This window comes from Zea mays, chromosome 7 (genome assembly GCF_902167145.1).
Source record: "Zea mays cultivar B73 chromosome 7, Zm-B73-REFERENCE-NAM-5.0, whole genome shotgun sequence".
Lineage (NCBI taxonomy): Eukaryota > Viridiplantae > Streptophyta > Magnoliopsida > Poales > Poaceae > Zea > Zea mays.
The window spans coordinates 90,331,276-90,354,842 of NC_050102.1; the positions used below are offsets into that span (position 1 = coordinate 90,331,276).

At 49.0% G+C, this 23,567-nt stretch overlaps 1 protein-coding gene across 2 annotated transcripts; it reads left to right on the forward strand.

Annotated features, from left to right (window-relative positions):
• Window positions 1-21,116: 21,116 nt before the first annotated feature.
• On the forward strand, window positions 21,117-22,225 carry LOC103632555 (uncharacterized). 2 transcript variants are annotated; one of them, XM_023300599.1, is made up of 3 exons: window positions 21,117-21,472; window positions 21,809-21,860; window positions 21,942-22,225. In XM_023300599.1, exons 1-2 carry the CDS (start codon window positions 21,175-21,177, stop codon window positions 21,820-21,822), a joined length of 312 nt encoding a protein of 103 aa, XP_023156367.1. In that variant the 5' UTR covers window positions 21,117-21,174; the 3' UTR covers window positions 21,823-21,860; window positions 21,942-22,225. The 2 variants fall into 2 exon arrangements, with proteins under 2 accessions (XP_023156367.1, XP_023156366.1); XM_023300598.1 differs by having other exon boundaries at window positions 21,119-21,860.
• Window positions 22,226-23,567: the final 1,342 nt, after the last annotated feature.

Consider the following 23,567-nt stretch of genomic DNA (forward strand, 5'->3'; position numbering starts at 1 on the left):
GCTTACATAAGCATCGGCGGGAGTAAGTATTGTCTTGTAATAGTGGATGATTATTCTCGCTTCACTTGGGTATTCTTTTTGCAGGAAAAATCTCAAACCCAAGAGACCTTAAAGGGATTCTTGAGACGGGCTCAAAATGAGTTCGGCTTAAGGATCAAGAAAATAAGAAGCGACAACGGGACGGAGTTCAAGAACTCTCAAATTGAAGGCATCCTTGAGGAGGAGGGTATCAAGCATGAGTTCTCTTCTCCCTACACCCCTCAACAAAATGGTGTAGTGGAGAGGAAGAATCGAACTCTATTGGACATGGCTAGAACCATGCTTGATGAGTACAAGACTTCGGATCGGTTTTGGGCCGAGGCGGTCAACACCGCCTGCTACGCCATCAACCGGTTATATCTACACTGAATTCTCAAGAAGACATCCTATGAACTCCTAACTGGTAAAAAGCCCAACATCTCATATTTTAGAGTCTTTGGTAGCAAATGCTTTATTCTTGTTAAAAGAGGTAGAAAATCTAAATTTGATCCTAAGACTGTAGAAGGTTTTTTACTTGGTTATGACTCAAACACAAGGGCATATAGGGTCTTTAACAAGTCCACTGGACTAGTTGAAGTCTCATGTGACGTTGTGTTTGATGAGACTAACGGCTCTCAAGTAGAGCAAGTTGATCTTGATGAGATAGGTATTGAAGAGGCTCCGTGCATCGCGCTAAGGAACATGTCCATTGGGGATGTGTGTCCTAAGGAATCCGAAGAGTCTCCAAATGCACAAGATCAACCATCCTCCTCCACGCAAGCATCTCCACCGACTCAAAATGAGGATGAAGCTCAAGTTGATGAAGTAGAAGATCAAGCAAATGAGCCACCTCAAAATGACGGCAATGATCAAGGGGGAGATGCAAATGATCAAGACAAGGAGGATGAAGAGCAACGACCGCCACACCCAAGAGTCCACCAAGCAATCCAACGAGATCACCCCGTCGACACCATCCTCGGCGACATTCATAAGGGGGTAACTACTAGATCTCGTGTTGCACATTTTTGTGAGCATTACTCTTTTGTTTCCTCTATTGAGCCACACAGGGTAGAGGAAGCACTACAAGATTCGGATTGGGTGGTGGCAATGCAAGAGGAGCTCAACAACTTCACTAGGAATGAGGTATGGCATTTAGTTCCACGTCCTAACCAAAATGTTGTAGGAACCAAATGGGTCTTCCGCAACAAGCAAGATGAGCATGGTGTGGTGACAAGGAACAAAGCTCGACTTGTAGCCAAGGAATACTCCCAAGTCGAAGGTTTGGATTTCGGTGAAACCTATGCACCCGTAGCTAGGCTTGAGTCAATTCGCATTTTATTGGCCTATGCTACTTACCATGGCTTTAAGCTTTATCAAATGGACGTGAAAAGTGCCTTCCTCAATGGACCAATCAAGGAAGAGGTCTATGTTGAGCAACCTCCCGGCTTTGAAGACAGTGAGTACCCTAACCATGTCTATAAGCTCTCTAAGGCGCTTTATGGGCTCAAACAAGCCCCAAGAGCATGGTATGAATGCCTTAGAGATTTCCTTATTGCTAATGGCTTCAAAGTCAGAAAGGCCGATCCTACACTCTTTACTAAAACTCTTGAAAATGACTTGTTTGTATGCCAAATTTATGTTGATGATATTATATTTGGGTCTACTAACGAGTCTACATGTGAAGAGTTTAGTAGGATCATGACACAAAAGTTCGAGATGTCTATGATGGGGGAGTTGAAGTATTTCTTAGGATTTCAAGTGAAACAACTCCAAGAAGGCACCTTCATTAGCCAAACGAAGTACACTCAAGACATTCTAAACAAGTTTGGGATGAAGGATGCCAAGCCCATCAAGACACCCATGGGAACCAATGGGCATCTCGACCTCAACACGGGAGGTAAGTCCGTGGATCAAAAGGTATACCGATCGATGATAGGTTCTTTACTCTATTTATGTGCATCTTGACCGGATATTATGCTTTCCGTATGCATGTGTGCAAGATTCCAAGCCGACCCTAAGGAAGCTCACCTTACGGCCGTAAAACGAATCTTGAGATATTTGGCTTATACTCCTAAGTTTGGGCTTTGGTATCCTAGGGGATCCTGTCGGTGTTTTGGGTCCGACCGCACACCCGGGGTTGCCCCTCAAGGTGTTTTTAGGAGTAGGACGGTGTCAACGACTGTAGCAAAATGGTTCGTGCCAATCGCACGAGGGACAGTGGACAAGATTTGCAGGTTCGGGCCGCTTAGAGATGTGTAACACCCTACGTCCTGGTGAGTATACGAGTGTGGTTACAAGAGGGCTCTCTGGATTGAAGGCACAGAGAGTTAATGAGGGTGACTAAGTAGAAAATAGGGTCGATCGTTCTGAAGGGGTGCCCCCTAGGCCTTATATACTCGACCGTGGGGCAATACACGTGGATATGATAACAACAAGTAACTAAAAGATAGTGAACCTCTCGAGTTTATCCTGCGTGATCCTCGTCGACTTATCCTCGCACGGCTCCGCTGCATGGGGACTCCCGCGCGGGAAAGTCGGGTCTCTGTTGCGATCATTCGCTCGACGATGTGGGCCGTTCGGGTTTGCAACAATCCGGCCTCATGTCGTTCTCCCTTGCTGGTTGTTCCACCCCAGGCCCACGAAAAAATGACCTTACGAGTTATTGGGCCCTTGGGCCTTTCGTGAGGTCTTTTACTCCTTTAGTGGACCTAGGGGATATCTATCCCCCACAAGCCCCCGATCTTTGGGTTAATTTAGAGGTAATCAACCCGAAGATCCCAGGTCCAGCTTGCAGATGATTCGAAGAAAAATGACTTCCTGTTGTTTCCTTCTGCCTCGATCACTCGTTAACCGAAGCATAGTTTCGTGCCCGTGCCTTAGAGGTCGGCATTTCAAGTTGTAAGATTCTGAACTTCATTGGGCGCACCGAAGGTGCACCCAATGGGTGTAGCCCCCGAGCTTCGAGTAGATTTTAGAAAATAATCTACTCGAAGGTCTTCCTCAAAGATTATCTCCATTGGTGCTCCTGCGTTTTGGTTGAGGGTTGGCCTTTTAATCTTGTCTCACGCCTTAGAAGTCGGTACTTTCTTGGTTTGGAATGGTAATCCATGGGGTGCACCGGAGGTGCACCCAATGGGTGTAGCCCCCGACCTTCAAATGGATTTTTAAGGATAACCCATTCGAAGGTCTTCCCTTTGTGTCTCTTTGCTTGCAAATTATTCCTTTTGCTTGTAGAAATCGGCACGAAGCTATTTGCATTATGCTTTGGAGGTCAGCATTATGTCATCAATATTTTGCTGCAGAGGTCAGCATATATTTTGTCTTTAGCAGCCGAGTTTGCAATCCATCCATATCTTGCTAGGTAATGCAATTTATTTGCTTCTGCGACTTGATTGGGCGTTTGATGGACGTTCTCTGTCTAGTCCTCACGTCGCTTCTGTCGGCCACATCTTGTACTTTGCTGGCTATATTTGGCTTTCCTCTGATCCTTACTGATATCTCATTTTTGTCTTGAGGTATTTACTGCGTGCCCTGCACGGATGTGACCATTTTGAAAAATATACTGATAATTCCTGGGCGTCCCCCCCCAATGGGTGTGGGCAAGGGACGGCTTGGTACGCTGAGTGTTTTAGCCGGTTGCTTCTCAGTTGTAATGTGATGGGACGGCTAGTGTAATCATATCCTTTGCGCTGTTGACTGGAGTCCCAATGGGTGTAGTGTTGCATGAAACGGCGTCAGCCGTCCGACGTGTCTTCAGACGGGTGGAAGTGCTTATTGAATGCTTTGCGACTGTTCAGTGACCGCGGTTGGAGGTGAGCGGTTGCCTTCTCCCTTTATAAATAACGGCGCTGCCTTTCTGGTTTTTTCACATCTCCTCGCTGTTCTTTACTACTGCTTCCCTCTCTTCCTTCTCGCCTGCTTCCATCATGGCCAAGAATAACAAACGCAAGCGCGAGCCGACTCCTCCGTCGGAGGATTTCGGCGACTCGGAATACTCGGAGGAGGAGTTCTCCTCCGAGTCCGAGGGATCTCCGGCTCCCGTCTCTCCCCCGACGTCGTCTGATGATTCAGACGACTCCCAGGGGATTGCCGCGGAGGTCTGGACGTACATCCGGGCCGTCGAGCGATCTGGGCTCGAGGGCTCGGATGAGTCTGAGTTCTCCTCGGACGAGGAGGACTCGGACGGCGGCGAGGACGAAGATGATGACGACGACGACGGCGACGACGACGATGGTGGCGACGGCGACGGTGACGGCAGCAACGGCGGCGGGGGCAGCGGCGGCAAGGGCAGCACCAGAGGCGGCAGCAGCACGGGCAGCACCAGAGGCGGCAGCAGCAAAGGCAGCACCAGGGGCGGCGGCGGCAAGGGCAGCAGCAGCAAGGCCAGTGGCTAAACGCCACTGGTCTTTAGATATTAGTATAGTGTAGTTAAAATAATGTAGTAGTAATGTAGAGTAGTATAGTGTAGTTTAGTAGTAGTAGTAATGTAGAGTAGTATAGTGTAGTTTAGTAGTAGTAGTAATGTAGAGTAGTAGCAGGGAAGCACCAACTCGCAAAGAGTTGGTTTGTAAGCTTATTATCTTCCCCTTAATGAAAAACCGACGTTGGCCCCTTCTCGATGACTCGCTTTCCCTGATTGTTGAACTGATTCTTTTGATACAGTAGATGAATAAATTGCGCATCACACTGACGCTTCCAGAAGTAGCTGTCGAGTAATATTGTAGTCGGTATCGACGTTTTAGAAGCAACGCCGAGCAATTGAAGGTCGACATCAGCATTTTAGAAGTAACACCGAGCAATCGAACACGAGATCAGCGTTTTAGAGGCAACGCCGAGTAAGTGGAGGTCGGCGTCGGCATTTTAGAAGTAATGCCGAGCGATTGAATACGAGGTCAGCGTTTTAGAGGCAACGCCGAGCGATTGAAGGTCGGCGTCGGCATTTTAGAAGTAATGCCGAGCGATTGAGTACGAGGTTAGCGTTTTAGAGGCAACGCCGAATGATTGAAGGTCGACGTCGGCATTTTAGAAGTAATGCCGAGCGATTGAATATGAGGTTAGCGTTTTAGAGGCAACGCCGAATGATTGAAGGTCGACGTCGGCATTTTAGAAGTAATGCCGAGCGATTGAACACGAGGTCGGTGCGTTAGAGGCAACGCCGAGTAATAGCCGGCCGCACGAGTTATTTTGAGGATAATAACCGAGTGATGAAGTGGCACGTCGGCTTTTTCGGAAGTAATTGCCAGATGTCCACGTGGCATGCTGGGGTTTCGGAAATAACCGCCGGGTGATGACTGGGCACTTTTTGAAACGGTATCTGGCCCGAGAATATCCATAAGAGCTGCGCTTTTAGCCGCCTTTGCTTTCCGTGCCCTAGTTCTTGCATTCCTGCACCCGAATCCTCTCTGCTGCTCGCCTCCACTCTGCCTGCTAGTAGAATCGATATGGCGCCCAAGAGAAAAACTGCAAATTCATCTGCTGCGGTGATCCCACCAATCGACCCCAACAGCCAGCTGCCTTTCGCAGGTAACCATATGTCCATAATTTCTGAAGTTGAACTCCTTCACCTCGTATCTATCGGGGTTCTTTCTCCGCGGGAACTCTATTCCTGGCGGATTTGCCACGGGACCACTGTTCTGACAGAGGATACCCATGAATCTGTAGTTTACGCCCCTTTTCTTCTCCGCGGCCTTGGCCTTCCCATCTCTCCCTTTTTCCGAGGCCTTCTTGATTTCTACCACATAAACCTGACCCATCTGAACCCTAACTCAATTCTGCAAATCTCCATCTTCGTTCACTTGTGCGAAGCCTTCCTTGGCGTGCTGCCGCATTTCGGTTTGTGGAAATATCTGTATCATTGCCGTCCTGGGATGGCTGGAGGACAACATCAGTTGGTTGGAGGTGCCAGTTTGGAGATGCGCCGCGGGCGGAAGACTGAGTACCTTGAGATTCCTCTTAAGGACAGTATCAAGGGATGGCGTCTAGAGTGGTTCATAGTTGACAATTATGGAAATTCTCTCCCTTCCCGGTCGGGAAGACAGCCAGACGTTCACACTCCAAGTTGGACCGAGTCTCCCACGAACGAGGAGGTAGCTGAGGCAAGTGTATTGCTAGCTGAAGTTGGACTGCTGAAAGAAAGAGGTCTAACTGCTGAAGCTGTGGTCACTGACTTTGTTTTCAAAAACATTCAGCCATTGAAAGACAGGGCCTACCTAGCTTATCTGTATCGGGGGCTAGCCGACTCAACTCGGGTTACCAACAGGAGAATCCCTTCAGCAGACTTGGTGAGCCATCTAGAAATGATCCTTAGGGGCAAGGTGTCCAATGTTGGTGCTCCAGTGGCATACTCGGCCTGGAACCTGCCTCCTCCCAAAGCCTTCACCCTATTTGTATCAAATCCACCTGTTACTGATGGCAGTCTGGGCCTTAGAGTGCGACCCTCTGCTGAAGAAGTTAGTGTTTTGGTTACTTCGCTTGGGGAGATTCCTGCTGACGAACGAGAGGTCCATTTCGAGGTGCCCTTGAACCCTAGTGATGCAGATATAAATGCCATGCTTGATCTGCTAGCTGAGGATTCTTCCAACGCTGCTCCTGCTGGTACGTTGGCAGTGGTGCCTCTCCCAGAAGTTGATACAATTTTGGATGTTCAGAAACCTGTCAGCACTCGCCCGAGGCGCCCTAGCCGAACCAATCAGCCTGAGCCTTCTGCTGATGAGCAGAAGAAGAAGAGAAGACGCCTCCGGCGAGTATCCAGTTTTGATGAAGACGCTGGTACCTCAGTTCCTGCCGCTGAAGAAGTGCCTGCGACTGGACCTACTGACGCTGATCCCAATGGGTGTACCCAGACTGCTACTGATCCCAATGGGGGTGCTGCTTGTGTTGTCACTGTGGAGAATGAGGAGGAAGAGGATGAAGTTCCTTTGACTCGGAAAAACAGTCGACAGCTCATCGCCGGCGGTGAGAGTAGTGGAGTTCCTTCTCCTGCTCTGTCTGCCCTCATTGGTCTGCAAGAACTGTCTCTGGCCAATTTCGATCAAACTCTTGAGGATATGGTCCCAGAAGACTTGCTATCAGAGCCAGCGGGTGATGATGCAACAGAGGCTTGTGCTGCCGTGCCTGATGCTGGGTTGAGGTCATCTCGTGCCTCGTCGACCTTAGAGCGCGATCTCGAGGGTCGTGAGACTGACTTGGATCGTCCTGGCCCCATGGAAGTAGTTGAGGGCCCATCAACCTTAGAAGTGGTTACTGCAGAGAGCCTGGACCTCAAGAATGGTGCTAACGCATGCCCAGCCCCCGAGGATGTCGCCGGGGATGACTTAGCTCGGGTGAAGAGTATAAGCCACTGCCCAGCCCCCGAGGGTGCTGCCGGGGATGATCCGGCTCAAGTGGGCGGCGCCAACCATGACCCAGCCCCCGAGGGTGCCTGGGCAGGGTCTCCTTCCTGTACTTCCATGGACGTTCACGCAGGATCTCCTCCACACTCTGGCTGCATGGTGGTAGCCCAAACTTTGGGTCAGGAGGTCGCTTTAGAGGGCAGCGTCCCTGCCGACCGAGTGCTGGGCTCTGTCGAAGGCGCTGAGCTGATTTCTGTTGGTTCGTTGCAAGCTGCTCCGGGTGGCGGTCCTACATCTGCCTATCAACTGATTTCTCCTGACTTGGGAATACCTTCGTTCTTTTCCAACCTCCAGGTACTGTGATGTGTTTTAGCTTGATTTTTATGTTGTATGAACTTCTGTCATCATACTCACTTGTTCTCCTTATCAGGCTTTGGTGGATGGGATGGCTAGCCAGCTAAGATTGCAGGGTGCTTCCGTCCCAGAAGTGGCCTCGTCTCTTGCATGCTGGAGCCCAGTGTCACTCCAGCGCCGTGTATCCGAATTGGAGACAACCAACGCTGGTTAGTGCCCTTTCTTCTTTCTCTTTGCCTTGGTTGTGGACTATTTTACCTTTTGACCTTGTTTTGTTTGATTACCTCTTGCTAGGAATGACTCGGCAAATTGCAACTCTTGAGGAAAAACATTCCCGAGATCAGGCTGAAATGGCTCGACGGTGCGCTGACTTCGAGGAGAAGTACTTTCAGAGCCAAACTGAGTTGAATCAGGTTTCTGCTGCCTTGGATGACGCCAATGCCCTGAGTTCTTCTCTCCATGCTCGGCTCGACTCTGAAAAGGTGACTTACAAAACTGTGCCTTGCCTTGCTGTGTTCCTATCACTTGTTTAGTTTCTGAAGGGGTTGATTTTTGTTTGCAGGAAGAAAAGTGTATCCTTGCTGCTTCTCGTGACAATCTTGACAGGTTGTATCGTGATTCCAGTAACTCGCTAACCATCTTGGAGAGGAGTCATCGCTTCACAATGGAGGAGTTGGACAATCAGCGTTGTAGGCTGCAGGAATCTTCAGATGAGGTGACTCGCCTCAAGCAGTTGATATCAGCAAAGGATGCTACTATCAAAGAACTCCGAGCTTCCAAGAAGTCCATCGCCCAGGAGTTAGAGACCGCTCGACTGGCTGCTAAAGTTGCCGAGGAGACTGCTGTTACTCTCAAAGCCCAGCGCGACAAAGCCATGGACAAGGCTATTCGGGCGGGACGAATCTTGATGAGGAGACCCGGCGTGGTTGTTCCTGAGGACATAAGGGCTGACGTGATCGCTGCCCCTGATTCCTCGAGTCGCCCTTCTTCGTCGGTCGCTCCTGAGAAAGACATTGCCAAATAGAAAACATTTTGCGTGCCTTGAGCGCGCAGTTAGTATGATCGAGTTAGAGGACCTCAGTTTAGTATTCGGATGATATAACTGCTCTCTTATTGTATCAGAATTCATTAGTTCGTAATTTTGCAGTGATGAAAACGACGCACGATGATTATGAGATTTGCTTGCGGGATATAGAAGTCATCCTCATAATTGCATGGGCATGAGCATGTTGCACCGGCTTTTAGTCGCCACTGACTTTAGCCGATTGATCCGTCAGCAGGGCATAGTGGTCACCCCGAGTTAAGTAAGCGTGAGCATGTTGCACCGCCTTAAGTCATCGCCGACTTAAGTCGATTGCTCCGTTAGCAGGGCATAGTGGTCACCCCGAGTTAAGTAAGCGTGAGCATGTTGCACCGCCTTAAGTCATCGCCAACTTAAGTCGATTGCTCCGTTAGCAGGGCATAGTGGTCACCCCGAGTTAAGTAAGCGTGAGCATGTTGCACCGCCTTAAGTCGTCGCCGACTTAAGTCGATTGCTCCGTTAGCAGGGCATAGTGGTCACCCCGAGTTAAGTAAGCGTGAGCATGTTGCACCGCCTTAAGTCGTCGCCGACTTAAGTCGATTGCTCCGTTAGCAGGGCATAGTGGTCACCCCGAGTTAAGTAAGCGTGAGCATGTTGCACCGCCTTAAGTCGTCGCCGACTTAAGTCGATTGCTCCATTTGTAGGGCATAGTGGTCACCCCGAGTTAAGTAAGCGTGAGCATGTTGCACCGCCTTAAGTCGTCGCCGACTTAAGTCGATTGCTCCGTTTGTAGGGCATAGTGGTCACCCCGAGTTAAGTAAGAATGCAAGTCAATCGTAGATGAACTGAGTATCTTTGAAAACCTCTTTTTTATTGATGACATATTTCCACTTTACAGATTACATCGTTGTCCCAGCAGTTTTGAGATACATCTAGGGATAAAACTTTCTGAGGTGTTCTATATTCCAGGAGTTCCCAACTTCTGTGCCATCCATCTAAGTGAGACGATACGATCCGGGCCGAGTGACTTCTGCTACCACAAAGGGTCCTTCCCATAAGGGTGATAACTTGTGTCGTCCCTCCCCCGTTAGAATTCGGCGGAGGACGAGATCTCCTACTGAGAAGAATCGTTGCCGCACGGCCTTGTCGTGGTAGCGTCTTAGAGTCTGCTGGTACCGTGCTGATTGGATCACTGCATTTAGCCGTTCCTCCTCGAGTACATCAATATCCTCTAGTCTGGTGGCCTCAGCTTCTGCTATACTGTCGAAGATCAACCTTGGCGCCCCAAACTTGAGATCAGCAGGTAGCACTGCCTCCGACCCATAGACCATGAAGAAAGGGGTGTTCCCATGCAGGGCTCGGCTAGGTTGGGTTCTTAGGCTCCAAACAACATAAGGCAATTCCCTTATCCACTTTCCTGCGAATTTTTCATTCTTATCGAAGACTTTTTTCCTGAGTGCCTCCAATATCATTCCGTTGGCTCGCTCAACCTGCCCGTTGGCTCTTGGATGTGCTACAGACGCGTACTTGATCTGAATGCTCTTTTGCTCGCAGAAATCGAAGAATTCTGAACTGGTGAAGTTGGATCCTAAGTCAGTGATGATGTTGTTTGGTATCCCGAATCTGTATATTATGTCTTGTATGAATTCCACGGCCTTAGCAGAGGTTAAAGAAGCAATGGGCTTGAACTCTATCCATTTAGTGAATTTGTCAATCGCCACCAATACATGAGTATATCCCCCTTGAGCTCTCTTGAAAGGTCCAATCATATCCAGTCCCCAGCATGCGAAAGGCCAGGTTACTGGTATGGTCTGTAGTTGTTGTGCTGGCATGTGCTGTTGCTTTGACAAGTATTGGCAAGCTTCGCACCTCTGAACTAACTCGGCTGCATCGTTCTTCGCTGTCGGCCAATAGAATCCTGACCTGAAAACCTTCCCGACTAGTGTTCTGGATGCTGCATGAATTCCACATTGCCCTGCATGGACCTCCTCCAGAAGTTGCTTCCCAGTGGACGGGAGAACACACTTCATGAGGATGCCTGATGTGCCCCTTCTGTACAATATCTCCCCAATGAGTGTATAGTGAGCCAACTGCCTGGCAATGCGCTCTGCCGAGTTCTTGACGTCTGGTTTCTTCTTCATTTTTTATATACTTAATGATCGGCTTTCTCCAATCATCAGAGTCTGACTCGGGTTGATCTATGATGTTGCACTCTTCTGTTCGATCCATTGAGATACTCGGCTGCAGAATTTCTTGCATGAAGATTCCAGGTGGGACCTGAGTTCGACTGGATCCGAGCTTGGATAGTACATCAGCTGCTGTGTTACGATCCCTTTCCACATGATGAAATTCCAGACCCTCGAACTTGTCTTCCAGTTTGCGGACGGCAGCGCAATATTTTCCCATTGAATCACTTGAGCAATCCCACTCCTTGTTTATCTGGCTGATAACCACCAGAGAATCTCCGTATACCATCAATCTCTTGACGCCTAGTGATATGGCAATGTTTAATCCATGGATCAGAGCTTCATACTCGGCTGCATTGTTGGAGGCCGAGAATAGTAACTGGAGGGCGTACTTGAGGTGTTCGCCTCCAGGTGCAGTGAAGAGAATCCCTGCTCCTGCTCCCTGCAGCTTCAGCGAGCCATCAAAATGCATTCGCCATACTTCTGCAGTCTCTGGATTATCCGGTACTTGCTGTTCGGTCCATTCTGATAAGAAATCAACCAGTGCTTGGGTTTTGATGGCGGTGCGAGGTCGGAACTCGATGTCGTGGGATCCCAACTCGCAAGCCCACTTGGCTATTCGGCCAATAGCTTCCTTGTTGTGAAGAATGTCCCCTATTGGAAAACCAGTGACTACTATGACTTTGTGGTCGTCAAAGTAGTGACGTAGCTTGCGGGCAGTTAGAAGTACTGCGTATAATAGCTTCTGAACTTGAGGATACTTTTTCTTTGAGGGGCCCAGAACTTTACTGATGAAGTAAACAGGATGTTGTACCGGGTAGGCATGTCCTTCCTCTACTCGCTCGACTACCAACGCGGTGCTTACCACGTGAGTCGTGCAAGAGATGTACAATAGCAAATCTCCAGCCGGTTGAGTTGATGTAGCTCGCCGGGGTGGTTTCAGTACTGGTGGTGTTGTCAAGAATTTTTTCAATGCATCTAGAGCTTCTTGTGCTTCTGAAGTCCATTGAAACTTATCCACCTTCTTGAGCAGCTTGTAAAACGGCAAGCCTTTCTCCCCCAGCCTGGATATAAATCTGCTTAGAGCCGCCATACATCCAATGAGTCGCTGAACCTTCTTTTGTGATCGAGGAGCTTCCATTTTCATGATAGCTTCAATCTTATCTGGATTAGCCTCAATTCCCCGGTGGCTGACGATAAACCCGAGCAACTTTCCTGCTGGTACCCCGAAAACACATTTTTCGGGGTTGAGCTTCCATCTATATCGTCTCAGGCTGTTGAAAACCAGCTGCAAGTCTTCGATGAAGTTTTCCGAATTCTCTGTTTTGATTACCACATCATCTACGTAGGCCTCCACACGCTTGCCCCAGTGATCGGCTAAGCATGTTTGAATGGCTCTCTGATAAGTCGCTCCAGCGTTTTTGAGGCCGAACGGCATGGAGGTATAACAGAAAGCACCAAACGGAGTAATGAACGCTGTTTTTTCCTCATCTTCTTTTGCTAGACTAATCTGGTGATACCCGGAATAGCAATCTAAGAAAGACAACACAGAACATCCAGCGGTGGAATCCACCACCTGATCTATCCTCGGGAGCCTGAAGGGATCCTTCGGACAGTGTTTGTTGAGATCGGTATAGTCGACGCACATGCGCCAATCCACTTTATTCTTTTTGAGTACAAGAACAGGATTGGCTAACCACTCAGGGTGTAATACTTCTCTAATAAATCCAGCCGCGACCAGGCGAGCTAATTCGGCACGAATGGCCTCTCTCTTGTCGGGCATGAAGCGACGTAGCTTTTGTCGAATCGGCCTCGCCTGGGGGTAGACTTTCAGTTTGTGCTCGGCCAGTTCTCTTGGGACTCCCGGCATATCCGCAGGTTGCCATGTGAATACGTCTCGGTTATCTTGCAGAAACTGGACGAGCGCGCTTTCCTATTTGTCATCCAAGCTGGAGCTGATGATAGCCGTCTTACGCTCGTCAGCGAACCCCAGGTTGATTCTTTTGGTTTCTTCAGTCGGCCGCATAGAGGTCGCGGCCTGAGCTTCATTCGCCGGTACTGTGAGGTCCTCCTCAGGCTTAGAGTTCGCCGGTGTAGAAGGAACCGTCGACGGCTTGGTGGTGAGGGCTGCTTGAATGGCCACTCGGAAACACTCTGCGGCGCCTTGGAAGTCGGCGCGCACAGTTATGATTCCTCGCGGTCCTGGCATCTTCAGTATCATATATGTGTAATGTGGAATGGCCATGAACTTGGCCAATCCCGGCCTTCCGATGATGGCGTTGTACCCGCAGTCGAAGTTCGCCACTTCAAACCTCAGGAACTCGGTTCTGTAGTTCTCCGGAGTTCCAAAGGTGACCGGCATGTAAATGTGGCCCAGCGGGTACTCCCCTTCCGTCGGCACGATGCCGAAGAAGGGAGTGTCCGACTTGTGGAGCTCTTTGAGGTGAGCTCCCAAGCCTTAGAGTGTCCGGGGGAAGGTGACGTTGATGTTGCTCCCCCCGTCCACTAGCACCTTCTTCACCCGGCTCTCTCGGATCACCGGATCGACGAGGAGCGGGTATTTGCCGGGGTGGTCGAAGTTGAGCCATTGATCTTCCCGAGTGAAAGTGATCGGATGTTCTGACCACCGGTATGGGGCGGGAGGACCGGTGGTCGCCACCAGTATCTGGCGGTCGTTGAGCTTTTGTTGTCTTTTGTTCTCCTGCGACCCGTGTCCGCCGAAGATGACGTTGACCTCCCTGTCAACGCGCGGAAAAGCTCCTCCTTCTCCCTCCTCCTGCCGATGAGGTTGTCGTGGTTCGTCTGGTCCTCCCCTCGACGGAGGAGGAGGTAGATGTTGGAAGGGTCAGCCATGCCCGACGGAGTGCTTGAAGTCCCGGCAGTTGCGAAGAGTGTGGCGCATGTCCTTGTGGTATGGGCACTGGGCGTCGAGGATGTCGTCCAGCGTGCGTTCGCCTCCGCGAGGCCCTCCTCGGGCGCGAGAGGCAGGTGGTCCGGCGGCGTGTACTTCTTCGCGAGGCCTTTTCTCCCAGCGTTTGTCGGTCGGATGGTTCGTGTCGCGTCGTGGTGCTGCCGGTGCGGGCTTCGCTCCTCCGATGAGGTTTTGAGCTCGCTCGTCGGCGGTGATGTAGAGGTCGGCTTCCCGGAACAGCTCCTCAGAGGTATTCGGCGCCTTCTGTAGTATGGCTCGGACAAAAGCCGAGTCGTTTGATCCTCTGTAGAAGTCCTCGATCACGGCCGCCTCCGTGACCTCGGGGATGCGATTTCTCATGGTCTGGAACCTTTTGAGGTACGACCGGAGAGCCTCATCCCCTCGGTGCTTGATGGATTTGAGGTCCCATGGTTGCGCCGGTTTGTCGGAGAGGGACTGGAAGTTGGCGGTGAAGCGTCGGCTGAAGTCTCCCCAGTCGTCGATGCAGTGTCGGGGTAAGTGTCGTAGCCACTGCAGCGCATCTTGCCCAAGGACGATGGGCAAATACGCGGTCATAACGTCCTCAGATGCCCCGGCAGCTCGAGCAGCGGTGGTGTAGACAGCCAGCCAACCCCCTGGATCCTGCTTAGGTTCATATTTGTCAACGTTGGATACCTTGAAGTTGGGAGGCCACTGAATGGCCCTAAGGCGCGGAGTAAGGGCGGACACTCCGCACGTGTCCTCCTGTCGTCGGGGACGATGTCTGTCCCGGGGAGGGGAGTTGTGATCGTAGTTCCTCGACCGTCCCCGGGTGGTCCCGCCAGTTGAAGCTGTTGCCGACTCAGTCCTGGTGGCCTGGCTCTGAGTCGGGATGCCATGATACCTGTCATACTCCTCCCGACGGCGAATCTCATTCTCATGCCGCCGTTCGCGCGAAGCATTGATGGAGCTTCGCGCGTCTCGACGACTGTTGATGGCGTGTCGTAGATCGTTCGGCGGGTGAGCGAGTGGTAGAAGATGGTTGGCCGCCTGAGTGAACAGGCGTCGGTATCCCTCGGCGTCGGGAGTCCGAGGAAGTCCGTCAGCTATCCGAGCTAGTACGCCTCCGACTTCGCTTGGCGTGTTCATAGCTCGAGCGAAGTCGGGATTCAGGTTGCGTCCGAAGAGTGGATTTTCCCGGCGTTGCCTTGCATCTAGCTCGGCTTGCTCCTGAGTTCGTTGGCGATCACGTCGTCGGGAGTTTCTTCGTTCCCTGAAGACGCGTTCTTCCGGAGTTTCTCCTATCTCCGAGACCTCGTCTCGCGAGACAGGCTGCTCTGGATCCCGTTCTTCGGCTGCGTGATGTCGTCGAACGTTCCTGCGTCGGTTCCTCCGTCGGCGGGATTCTCGTTGAGGTGGTTCTTCTCCAGGCGCGGTCGGTTCGTCATCAGAGATGGCGGGCGACTCCGCTCTCCCGATGAAGCGGACGTCGGGGTAGAATGGTGCTGCTGTCGTGGCGACTTTCTTTCCGTTCTCCTTTGAGGTCGGAGGAACAGGAAGAACGGCTTGCTTCTCCCCAGTCTTCTTCTTCCTCGCAATCCGTGTCCATTCTGTTGTCGGAGAGGTAGATAGTGGAGTCTCCCGGGTCAGCGAGCTTCCAGCTCCAGCCTTTCCGGAGACGATCTTTTTCTGAAGAGCTAAAGGTTGCGTCTTTCCAGCATTTTCGGAGTTCGTTGGAGTGGACTTCTTTTCCGACGGATCTGCGATACGGTGTAGAATTCCGTCTTCATCCGCTACAGATGAGATTGTCCCGAAGCAGAATACAGATCCGGGACGCACGGTGATCTTACTGCGGAAGGTGACGGCCATTGAGCTAGCTTGGATCGTCGACACACCCCCTACCTGGCGCGCCAGCTGTCGGTGTTTTGGGTCCGACCGCACACCCGGGGTTGCCCCTCAAGGTGTTTTTAGGAGTAGGACGGTGTCAACGACTGTAGCAAAATGGTTCGTGCCAATCGCACGAGGGACAGTGGACAAGATTTGCAGGTTCGGGCCGCTTAGAGATGCGTAACACCCTACGTCCTGGTGAGTATACGAGTGTGGTTACAAGAGGGCTCTCTGGATTGAAGGCACAGAGAGTTAATGAGGGTGACTAAGTAGAAAATAGGGTCGATCGTTCTGAAGGGGTGCCCCCTAGGCCTTATATACTCGACCGTGGGGCAATACACGTGGATATGATAACAACAAGTAACTAAAAGATAGTGAACCTCTCGAGTTTATCCTGCGTGATCCTCGCCGACTTATCCTCGCACGGCTCCGCTGCATGGGGACTCCCGCGCGGGAAAGTCGGGTCTCTGTTGCGATCATTCGCTCGACGATGTGGGCCGTTCGGGTTTGCAACAATCCGGCCTCATGTCGTTCTCCCTTGCTGGTTGTTCCACCCCAGGCCCACGAAAAAATGACCTTACGAGTTATTGGGCCCTTGGGCCTTTCGTGAGGTCTTTTACTCCTTTAGTGGACCTAGGGGATATCTATCCCCCACAGATCCACATTTGATTTGATTGGATATTCGGATGCCGATTGGGCGGGGTGCAAAATCAATAGAAAGAGCACATCGGGGACTTGCCAGTTCTTGGGAAGATCCTTGGTGTCTTGGGCTTCAAAGAAGCAAAATTCGGTCGCTCTTTCCACCGCCGAAGCCGAGTATATTGCCGCAGGCCATTGTTGCGCGCAATTACTTTGGATGAGGCAAACCCTGCGGGACTACGGTTACAAATTGACCAAAGTCCCTTTGCTATGTGATAATGAGAGTGCAATCAAGATGGCGGATAATCCCGTCGAGCATAGCCGCACTAAACACATAGCCATTCGGTATCATTTTCTTAGGGATCACCAACAAAAGGGAGATATCGAGATTTCATATATTAACACTAAAGATCAATTAGCCGATATCTTTACCAAGCCACTTGATGAACAATCTTTTAACAAACTTAGGCATGAGCTAAATATTCTTGATTCTAGGAACTTCTTTTGTTAAATTGCACACATAGCTCATTTATATACCTTTGTTCATGTCTCTTTCATATGCTATGACTAATGTGTTTTCAAGTCTATTCCAAACCAAGTCATAGGTGTATTGAAAGGGAATTGGAGTCTTCGGCGGAGACAAAGGCTTCCACTCCGTAACTTATCCTTCGCCATCACTCCAAGTCACTCTCCATTCTTGGGAGAGAAAAGCATGAGCATCAAAGAAAAGGACTTTGTCTTTAGGGGAGAAAGTAAGAGCCCAAGGCAAAAGGACCGGACTTCGTCTTTGGTATAATCTTAACTCATTCATTTATGACCAAAGGGGAAGAAAGTACTTCGAGGGCTCTAATGATTCCGTTTTTGGCGATTCATGCCAAAGGGGGAGAGAGTAAGAGCCCAAAGCAAAAGGACCGCACCACCACCTATTTCAAAAACTTCGTGTTTCCAAGCTTATTATCAATTGGTTTTCCTATTATGTTAAAAGGGGGAAGAAAGTAGTATTTCAAAAATGATATATCAAAACCCTCTTGAACACTAAGAGGTGGATCTCATTTAGGGGGAGTTTTGTTTAGTCAAAGGAAAAGCATTTGAAACAGGGGGAGAAAATTTCAAATCTTGAAAATGCCTTGCAAAATCTTATTCATTTGCCTTTGACTATTTGCAAAAGAATTTTGAAAAGGATTTACAAAAGAGTTTGCAAAAACAAAACATGTGGTGCAAGCGTGGTCCAAAATATTAAGAATGAAAGAAACGATTCATGCATATCTTGTAAGTATTCATATTGGCTCAATTCCAAGCAACCTTTACACTCACATTATGCAAACTAGTTCAATTATGCACTTCTATATTTGCTTTGGTTTGTGTTGGCATCAATCACCAAAAAGGGGGAGATTGAAAGGGAATTAGGCTTACACCTAGTCCCTAATTAATTTTGGTGGTTGAATTGCCCAACACAAATAATTGGACTAACTAGTTTGCCCAAGTGTATAGATTATACAGGTGTAACAGGTTCACACTCAGCCAATAAAAAGATCAAGTTTTGGATTCAACAAAGGAGCAAAGGGGCAACCGAAGGCACCTCTGGTCTGGCGCACCGGACTGTCCGGTGTGCCACCGGACATGTCCGGTGCACCAGAGGACTCCAACGTAAACTCACCACCTTCGGGAATTTCCAGAGGCACTCGCGCTATAATTCACCGGACTGTCCGGTGTACACCGGACAGTGTCCGGTGCGCCAAGGAAGAGCGGCCTCAGGAACTCGCCGGCTTCGGGAATCTCCAACGGCTAGTCCGCTATAATTCACCGGACATGTCCGGTGTGCACCGGACTATCCGGTGCAACTCCGGAGCAACGGCTATTCGGCGCCAACGGCTACCTGAGACGCAATTAATGCGCGCTCTGCGCGCGCAGAAGGCAGGCGCGCCCATACTGGCACACCGGACAAGGAACAGTAGATGTCCGGTGTGCACCGGACATCCAGGCGGGCCCACAAGTCAGAAGCTCCAACGGTCAGAATCCAACGGCAGTGATGACGTGGCGGGGGCACCGGACATGTCCGGTGTGCACCGGACTGTCCGGTGCGCCATCGAACAGACAGCCTCCCAACGACCACTTTTGGTGGTTGGGGCTATAAATACCCCAACCACCCCACCATTCATTGCATCCAAGTTTTCCACTTTCCAACTACTACAAGAGCTCTAGCATTCAATTCTAGACACACCAAAGAGATCAAATCCTCTCCAAATTTCACACAACGCCATAGTGACTAGAGAGAGTGATTTGCTTGTGTTCTTTCGAGCTCTTGCACTTGGATTGCTTTCTTCTTTCTTGATTCTTTCATTACGATCAAACTCACTTGTAATTGAGGCAAGAGACACCAAACTTGTGGTGGTCCTTGTGGGAACTTTGTGTTCCAAGTGATTGAGAAGAGAAAGCTCACTCGGTCCGTGGGATCGTTTGAGAGAGGGAAGGGTTGAAAGAGACCCGGCCTTTGTGGCCTCCTCAACGGGGAGTAGGTTTGCAAGAACCGAACCTCGGTAAAACAAATCCGCGTGTCACACTCTTCATTTGCTTGCGATTTGTTTTCCACCCTCTCTCGCGGACTCGTTTCTTTATTACTAACGCTAACCCGGCTTGTAGTTGTGTTTATATTTGTAAATTTCAGTTTCGCCCTATTCACCCCCCCTCTAGGCGACTATCAAAAACATACATTTTTTATAGTTTTAAAAGTACGTGTACAAACAAACAGTGTTAGTAATGTTATACATATGCATCGAAAGTTTTTTTTGTGCACAGTGGTATTAACGGTATGTATATATACTTTTGGTAAGTAATTATATGAGCTGATAGGTAGGGAGTTAACTATACAAAAGTTTACCTATTTAGAGGTGATTGAAGAGGTTCAGCCTTTTTATCTATCAGTGGGAGTTTTATGTTGCTGGTATAAAATGAAATGAGCTATTAAAAATACATTTAAAGTTCAAATCACAATACTCGACTTTTAAAGAAGATATGATTGGATCCATCACATCTAACACTTTATTTATCACTTTATCAGTTTATTTGTTCGTAGTTATTCTTATGGAAAGTCGCCTAGAGGGGGTGAATAGGGCGAATCTGAAATTTATAAACTTAAGCACAACTACAAGTCGGGTTAGCGTTAGAAATATAAACGAGTCCGCGAGAGAGGGTGAAAACAAATCGCAAGCAAATAAAGAGTGAGACACGAGGATTTGTTTTACCGAGGTTCGGTTCTTGCAAACCTACTCCCCGTTGAGGTGGTCACGAAGACCGGGTCTCTTTCAACCCTTTCCCTCTCTCAAACGATCACTTAGACCGAGTGAGCTTCTCTTCTCAATCAAACGGAACACAAAGTTCCCGCAAGTACCACCACACAATTGGTGTCTCTTGCCTTGGTTACAATTAAGTTTAATCACAAGAAGAATGAGAAAGAAAAGAAGCGATCCAAGCGCAAGAGCTCAAATGAACACAAATGTCACTCTCTCTAGTCACTATTTGATTTGGAGTGATTCCGGACTTGGGAGATGATTTGATCTCTTTGGAGTGTCTAGAATTGAATGTTATAGCTCTTGTAATGTGTTGATGGTGGAAAACTTGTATGCCATTTATTGTGGGGTGGCTGGGGTATTTATAGCCCCAACCACAAAAATATGGTCGTTGGAAGGCTGCTGTCGCATGGCGCACCGGGCAGTCCGGTGCGCCATCGGACACTGTCCGGTGCGCCAGCCACGCCGGCAGGCCGTTGGGGTTCGACCGTTGGAGCTCTGACAGGTGGGGCCTCTGGGCTGTCCGGTGGTGCATCGGACAAGTCCTGTAGACTGTCCGGTGCGCCAACTGCGCGTGCTCTGTCCTCTACGCGCGCAGGCGCTCATTAAATGCGTTGCAGTCGACCGTTGCGCGCGAAGTAGCCGTTGCTTCGCTGGCACACCGGACACTGTCCGGTGTGACACCGGACACTGTCCGGTGTGACACCGGACACTGTCCGGTGCTTCACCGGACAGTCCGATGAATTATAGCGGAGCGGCCTCCCATTTTCCCGAAGGTAGCGAGTTTAGCGTCGAGTGCCCTGGTGCACCGGACACTGTCCGATGGTGCACCGGACAGTCCGGTGTGCCAGACCAGGATGCCTTTGGGTTGTCTTTTGCTCTCTTTGTTTGAACCTTTTTTGGTCTTTTTATTGGCTTATTGTGAACCTTTGGTACCTGTAAAACTTGTAGACTAGAGCAAACTAGTTAGTCCAATTATTTGTGTTGGACAATTCAACCACCAAAATCAATTAGGAAAAAGGTGTAAGCCTATTTTCCTTTCAATCTCCACCTTTTTGGTGATTGATGCCAACACAAACCAAAGCAAGTATAGAAGTGCATAATTGAACTAGTCAAAGGTAAATGAATACGATTTTGAGAACCATTTTCAAGATTTGAAATTTTCTCCCCCTATTTCAAATGTTTTTCCTTTGACTAAACAAAACTCTCCCTCAATAAAATCCTTCTGTTAGTGTTTAAGAGGGTTTTAGATATTAGTTTTTGAAGAGGGTGATCCATTTTGAAATTCTATCAAAAATAAGATACCAAATTGAAAAATTTCATCATTTGAACATAATTTTTGAAATCGGTGGTGGTGCGGTCTTTTTGCTTTGGGCTAATACTTTCTCCTCCTTTGACATTAATCGCCAAAAACGGATATTAGAGTGAAATATAAGCCCTTTAACTAATTTCTCTCATTTGGCGAACACAATATGAGTGAAGATTATAAAGTCATTTGGCGAACACAATATGAGTGAAGATTATACTAAAGTTGAAGAGTTGCTCGAAGCGATAACAAATAATGAGTAATTTAATGGAGTGGAGTGTTCCGATCGGCGAGTTCCTCGAGCGGATCCATCTGCTCGTCCGGTCAGAGGCGGCCGCCGGGCACGCGATCCGCGTCGACGGCACGTGTCTCGTGCTCGCTGGGGTGTACCTGACGCGTTTCATCGGCAGCCACGCGGCGCGGGTCGCGGGGATCGTGGTGGAGCCGTCCACCGCGCACCGATTGGTGGCCGTCGCGCTGTTCCTGGGCGGTCACTCCCCCAAGAACTGGGCTGCCGCGTTCGAGGCGGTCTCAGACCGCGCGATCCGCACAGGTGAGATCGCAGCCCTAGAGGAGCGGTTCTTGCGCGCGATCAGCTATCGCTTGTTCGTTGGCGGGCAAGAGTTCAGGGGCCTCTGCGAGGTCCTGGAGAAGGTGCCCCTGCCGCCGTGCGGGTGCTGTGCCAGTAGGAAGAGGCAGGCGGACGCCGTTGTCGGGGACGAGGAGGAGGAGCACCGCCGCGTGCGCGCTCGCCTGCCATCACCCGTCGTGATGCCCCCATTAGGCCATTACGAATCTTTTTAGGCTGAAATCTAACGAATTCAATTCAGTCGATGGTTCTTGTTTTTTGTTGCTTGTTTTACTTCGTGTCGTCTCTTTTTTGCTGTAGGCACAGGGCCATGAGGAGAAGACGGTGCATGGTCGTGGCTATCTTCGACTCAGTCAGCATTCAATTCAATCAAATTCTTCTAGTTTTGGTTGCTTCTCCTACTTCTACTTCGTCTGTCTTGATTTTGCTGTAGGCACGAGGCCAGAGAAGACGTAGACGGTAGATGCTCTCTTGCTCGTGGCCACGCTCCTCGGAAGAGGACGATGCTCTCGTCATTGATCAAGCTCGCTGGACCAGAACGGGGTGGAGCTGGAGCATCCCCACAGTTGCTGCCTAGCTTCAAGTTTTATTAGTGATTGGTCTTGTTGTTTCCAGCTCTGGTAGAGAGCTCGGCGTCGCTGCTCACTAGCAGAGCAGCTTGCTGTGTTTTATGTGTACTGGATCAGCAAGTACCAATAAAACCTGTCGTTGCATCAATGACGTACGTGTGTTTCAGGCGCCTGAAATTTTAGGTGTGAGACATTGACAATCCCGGTTTAAAACCGTTTTAGGTGGGAAAACCAGTATCTACGGGTAACGGTTTATCGCCGGTAAACCGGTAAAAATCGATTGGTTTGGACAATCTAAACCAATTTGAATTTGTACCGGTTTACCGATAAAAAACCAGTGGTAAAGTGCTCTAAACCGCTGGTTTTTCATGAAACGAATCTGTTTTCGCTGTTTTTACAGAAAAAATGGAAAATTTTGATATGATTTATTTGTAATTTGCTCGATTCACATTGCACAATAAATATTAATTGATCCACATGACATATGTTTACCAAAATAACATACGACATACATATGTGACCACAAACTCTAGTTCTCATGCAACAAACAATCATCAAACTTCGCAATACCCAAATACAAGTTCTTCTACAGCTCTCCAACGACACATAGGTCGACTTGTTTCACAATACTCATATATTCAGCTCGAGTCATAGTTATAGTACCTAGGCATGTTGGAAGGATCGTGATATGGTTCCAATCTGTCATAGTGATAGTGATATATCTATATAAAAGATATGAGATACATTAGCGAGAAAAACAAGAATGAAAAATAAATACTTATCGGCGAAGCAAGAATAACATACCGGTGGAGCAGGAACCTGTCCATACCATACTATGGTCCTAGTAGATACATATTTGAATATGGCGGTGGAAGGGGGTCCATAGTTTTCATACATATACATGATCGATGGTGGTACTTCGCCTGGTGGTCCCTGTCCTGGTTGTCATTGCCATGCATAAGGGTTCTAGATTGGGTATTGTCCAGACGAAAGTTAGAAGAATTATAGCTACTTGAGCTACGAATTCAATATTGGACAGGAAATGAAACCGAACGGCGTCGACCGTTATTATCTCCCATTGTAAATGAGGTGCATCATAGTAAGAATGTTGAAACAATAACTAAACCATAAACTATTGGACATTCACATTTAATAATAATGAAACAATAACACATTTATCAATAGCTAATATATAAACAATAATCCATCACATATATAACAATACGAACTTATCTCTACATATAGCATATAAAAGTAAACTAGACTAATAAGCCTAAACTGGAACTCAATCTTGCCATCAAATCCGGTTTCCCGGTAAAAAATGGTGGTTTACCGGTCCAAAAAACGGTTTACCAGCGGTTTTCGTTTTTATGAAAAAATTTCATTTTTTTTGAATTTAAGGCGAATTTTGAAAAAAAACTACCGAAACCGCGCCCCCGCGGTTTCGGTAAACCGACCGGTTTACCGCCAAAACCGGTTGGTTTTGTAAA